Source organism: Cydia amplana, chromosome 1, assembly GCF_948474715.1.
Source record: "Cydia amplana chromosome 1, ilCydAmpl1.1, whole genome shotgun sequence".
Lineage (NCBI taxonomy): Eukaryota > Metazoa > Arthropoda > Insecta > Lepidoptera > Tortricidae > Cydia > Cydia amplana.
The window spans coordinates 4,433,525-4,438,728 of NC_086069.1; the positions used below are offsets into that span (position 1 = coordinate 4,433,525).

General features: G+C 40.8%; 1 protein-coding gene across 1 annotated transcript; it reads right to left on the reverse strand.

Moving 5' to 3' along the window:
- Window positions 1-238: 238 nt before the first annotated feature.
- On the reverse strand, window positions 239-2,706 carry LOC134648064 (trypsin, alkaline A-like). The gene is made up of 5 exons (XM_063502880.1): window positions 2,655-2,706; window positions 2,206-2,374; window positions 1,378-1,636; window positions 894-1,055; window positions 239-389 (listed from the first exon to the last, which is right to left on the reverse strand). Exons 1-5 carry the CDS (start codon window positions 2,704-2,706, stop codon window positions 243-245), a joined length of 789 nt encoding a protein of 262 aa, XP_063358950.1. The 3' UTR covers window positions 239-242.
- Between the last annotated feature and the right edge of the window lie 2,498 nt (window positions 2,707-5,204).

Consider the following 5,204-nt stretch of genomic DNA (forward strand, 5'->3'; position numbering starts at 1 on the left):
GTGGAAGTATCGTAAAAGTGCCAAAAAGATACTACGTGTATGCACATTGCAAAAATACTTTTTTGGGGAATAGACTAAAGACTTGTCTTGACAACTATAAGATAGGGGTTTAAAGGTATGTGCACGACCCTTTAAATGACAAATAAAAGTACGGGAGTAGAAAAAATACTTAATGTATTATTTAAAGTGATGCAAACAATTTGCATTTATTTATTTATTTTGTTAGGGCTGATGTCACATCCCTACGCAGTTGCAGCAGCGATGACCCAGTTGTTGTAGAGGTTCAAGCGCGTATTAATGCTGGGGTACCAGCCCTGCGCGCAGCCCTGGACCCACGAGTGCACGCCCACAATGTAGCCGTCCACCAGCAGCGGGCTGCCTGAATCACCCTGGAAAAAAACCGAAATGTTCTGAAAACAATTTACACTTAAAATTGAACCAAAACGTGACAACCATAAACGTTTGTCTATTTAGTATGAGGTAGCCTTTGGTTACAGTGGTAAGATTATTACTATAAATAGGTATCGACATAAACGAACAGATACCTACTAAAGCATTTCTTAGCGTAGGGAAGGATAGTATCCAGCAGTGGAACTATAATACTACGACCTGAGGATTTATACTAGGAGGCTGGTCTTCGTGGATAACTTCTTACGTAGGTATCTATTAATTACCTGACATACAGAGCAAAGACCATGTTGCTAGAAAAGAAGCCTAGAGTCTGTGCGGAAAGAGAAGAGTCGTGGAATGTATGGGGCCCAATACATTCAACGACTCTTCTCTTTCCGCACAGACTCAATCTCATTGTATCTATGGCCCAAGTCTACTAGTATCGTGAGACTACTCTCTTGTGACGTGAGGTTACCCTCACCAACTCACTAATATGTCCTTACCTGGCACTGTCCCCTGACGCCCACGTCGAGCCAGCCAGCGCAGACCATGTTGTCAGTGACGGTGAAGCCGAGCTCGTTGTATCTATTGGCGCAGGTCTGCTGGGGTATCGTCCAGATCTGCACATGGCGAAGCTCTGAAGATATCGTCTCTGGGTCACCGCTCTGAAATTATAAATATTTGTTCTGTTAATTCTAAGGGCCAATGTGTAACGACTATAACGGGCGGTCGGGGTGTGACGGCGGGAGTCTTGGATAGAATGTATGTAGTATATTCACTAAAGTCAATATTTTATTAAGATTATTAGAGTCTGACTGAGGAAACTTTTGAAGTTACTTAACACAGTGTTGAGAGACATATTTTAATAGGATCTGAGTTGATTTGACAATTAGGTATAGTAGCAATCCTACAATCTGTCACTACAAAATCTGCGCAGAATTATGCGCAGCATATAGTAAAAAAAATAATGACAAAGAAATTACTTACTGAAAACGCTCCCCATCCTATAGCCCAAACAGGCTGGTTGTCAGAAAAACTGTAAGCACCACCAGAAAGCGATGCAGGCTCAACCAATCCCGGAGTTAGATGTATATTGAGCGTGGTTCTCAACACGGCGATGTCATTGTCCCGAGTGGTGGGAGAGAAGTTGGGGCTGGCTGTGATGGTTTTGATGAGGTAGGTGAGGCCTCCGCGGTTGCTGTATGTGGAGCCAACGCGGGCGCGCCACCAGGTGGCTGGGTCTGCCCTGGAATATGGAGTTGTTGCTTAGGCTCACCGTCATCAATGATATGGGTGAATAGAATATGTTGATGGAAGGTTGAATGAGGTTTGGTTTTGCATTATAATTTAAAATTATAAATTACGTTTAAATGAAAGGATTAACTGATAAGACTCCTGTATGTCTTGGTAATAATAGGAATTATTAGTGAGCATTTACTTATATACTTTGTAACAGAGGAAAGAACAAGTGTTAAGAGACGTCACGAATCAGTGGTCAGTGTAGTACCGACTAGTACTTGCTCTTCATTGGTAGGTATAAAAGCACGAGGAGGCAGACAATATGACGTTGACAATGAGGATCGTACTGCCGTCCTTGCGCTAGAGATGCTACGAGTCATAGGCGACTAAAGTAACCCACTATGGGTACTAACACACTAGTACCTACTTACACTTACTCTCCATCGGTATAAAAGTACGAAGCAGCCAACAATATGGCGTTGGCAGTGAGGATGGAACCACCGCACTTACGATAAAGATGCTACGAGTCATAGGGGACTAAATTGACCCACTGTGTGTGCTAACACTAGTACTTACTCTCCATCGGTATGGAAGCACGAGGCAGCCGACAATATGGCGTTGGCAGTGAGGATGCTACCGCCGCACGAGTGCGCGTAGGTGCCCGCTCCGACGTTGGTCAACAGCGACGTCGCAAACGGGTACCAATCGATGGTCACTGGCTCGCCGCCCGCTATACGACTGCTGGCTGGAATATTTGTAAGTTTATAAGGGTGGTATTGCACCTGTCCAATGTGTATTTGCGTCTCACATTTTGCTTAATGAGAGAGTGACACGCAATTACATTGGACCAAAAAATTGGACAGGTGGAATACCATCCTTAGATTTGTAGCGCTTGCATAAAGCGCTACATGCGAGTAAACAACGATAAAGAAGTGTGCGGTCCCAGCAGCTTAAAAATGTGCCAGAAAGAGACAGCGACAACAATGTTTTACAATAGGTGTGTTAATATTCTCTCTAAATCTTACCTCTGGCATCAGCACCTATGAGCAACAGACTAATTAACACTAAAACTAACATTTTCACAGCTCTAATAGCACACGCCCCTACTAATACTTACAATACTTACATTAGTTAACTGTTATCTTTGTTATCAAAAGAAATATCTACTAAGTTTTTGTGATAATTCGGAAATTATAAACTGATAAGTGCTAATCTTTGTCATATACGCGGAATAATCGAGTTTAATCCTAGAACCATATAATTCGTACATAGGTGCACGAGCATCTTCGCTTCGAAACCGTATGTCGTATATTCGAATTAGGCTCCAACCAATCAGTCAGTCACTGATGAACGAAATATATTATCATGTTGTTCAAATGAAACAATATTTACATAAAACCCAAAAATAACAACTAAGTATAACTAATATAATATATGTTGTTTGGTTAAGGTAGGTATTAAAACTACTAATCCCCTTACCATTTGAACGCCACGCATGTCGTGTGCGGCGCGTCATAGTGAACTTTGTCGGAATGCTCGAAGGTTGATATTGGGGTGTAGCCGCGCGCGTCATTTGACGTCTTTGGCGGTCAAAGGGTTGCAAACGAAATGTCCTTTCAAGCTTTTTTTTATTTTATACCGTTAAAATCTAAAGCACTGTCGAGATCTAGCAAATGTACGCTTACGCCTGTATGTTTCAAATATTACGCTTTATGCGAGCCTTGCCTGAGTTAAATTGCGCTAATTAGGCGCGGAATCTGAGGCGGTTATCAATCACACTGGATGCACTAAACACGTCGCTCTGGTGTTTGAGCGAGACAACATATCTTTCGACAGAAGATTAAATCTGTTAGAACGCCATTTGACTTTGATCCTTATTCTTTCACTGATATGTATCAATTTGTTAAATGTCAAAAATTAACGCCATCTACTCGAGACTAGGGCAAAGGTATGGTGTATCTTTTCGAGCAATGGCGCCATACCTTTGGCCTAAATTTACCATGACAGTGACAGTAACTCTCTATACACTCTATTCTCTTTGGTAATAGCTACTAAATAAAACTTATTTTTCTACTCCCGATCCCGTACTTTTATTTGTCATTTAAAGGGTCGTGCAGCACACACCTTTAAAACCCTACCTTATAGTTGTCAAGACAAGTCCTTAGTCTATTCCCCAAAAAAGCATTTGTACATACACGCAGTATTTTTTGGCACTTTTTCGATACTTCGTGTAATGACCACTTAAAAAATATTGAATGAAATACATTGTTGGCAACCTTATTTGAAATGTCATCTCTGACAAATAAGTGAACCATTTTAGACATCATCATGAGTATCATGACGTTGGCGGAATCATCGACAATATCGATGGAGCCATAACACCCAAAGATTGATTGATTTTAGACATTTTTTTTTAATTCATTCATTCTTTTTCCGCCCTTACCCTCCATTTTTGCTACTTCTTGAATGAAAAATATTTGTTAAATTTACAATTTTATTTTATGCTTGGTCGTAGAATAGTTATTTGTACAACAAGAGATCAAAGTTTGATATTTCTTCGAGTGCTTATTTTGAGTCCCGTGCAAGCGAAAGATTCTATAATAGATTCACGAGCGTAGCGAGTGAATCTAATTTAGAATCTTGAGCGTAGTAAGGGACTCAAAAGCGCACGAGATGTAAATAACTTTGATCTCGTGTAGTACACAACATTTTTCACCTCAGCAGTGAGAACATATTAGAGAACGCGAAAAATGTATTCCTTCTTCATCACTTACCACTATTCACTCATGTTTTCTTAAGATATACCAACAATTAAATTTTCACCTCAGCAGCTCGAACAAGGGTACTTTGCTACTTAAAAACAGTGAGCAAAATCGCATTTTGCTCACTGAGTGAGCAAAATCGCATTTTGCTCATTTTGTCCCACTCAGTGAGCAAAATGCGATTTTGCTCACTGTTTTTAAGTAGCAAAGTACCCTTGTTCGAGCTGCTGAGGTGAAAAAAGTATTGTATGCAACGTTGTTTACCTGAGTCAAAATATACTCGTGGCGTCTTTATTAACAATTTTCGGCTTTGCCTCAAATTTTCGCCTTTTTTGACCTCTCTTAAACAACGGTTGCATAAAATACTGTAAGTAAACGACGTAAATTAGAGTTACAAATATATTATGAAAACAATGCTTCTCTGGTACTAGCCTTCGTATGCGATGATGCCTGGAAGGCTGGCAGCGTTATTTTCTTTTTGAATGGCCTGTAGGGCTAAGATGGCCGGCTCTTTATCATTTGTCACCATGGCTGTCACGTTCTTACAAATATGTAAGTGCGAAAGTGACGCATAGCATGACAGGTGATAAAAATGCGACCATGATAGCTGGTCTGGGTTATCCGCTGGCTTGTAGCTTCCAGCCCTCTGTAACCGGACGCATCATAAGGCGTTGGGTGATTTCTCTGCATATTACATTAGCATGTCTATTGTTTGTAGGATATTTACGGCATAAACCACTTCAAGAGATCGGACGGTACCAGTACAATATGACTCTAAAGTAACGGAGTCTGCTCGACGCTTAGCGGTACTAG

Coding starts and splice junctions, on each gene's coding strand:
- LOC134648064 (XM_063502880.1), bottom strand. CDS start 2,706: ATGTTAGTTTTAGTGTTAATTAGTCTGTTGCTCATAGGTGCTGATGCC. Junction 2,375..2,654: donor CATAGGTGCTGATGCCAGAG/GTAAGATTTAGA, acceptor CAAATATTCCAG/CCAGCAGTCGTATAGCGGGC. Junction 1,056..1,377: donor TAGGATGGGGAGCGTTTTCA/GTAAGTAATTTC, acceptor TTATAATTTCAG/AGCGGTGACCCAGAGACGAT.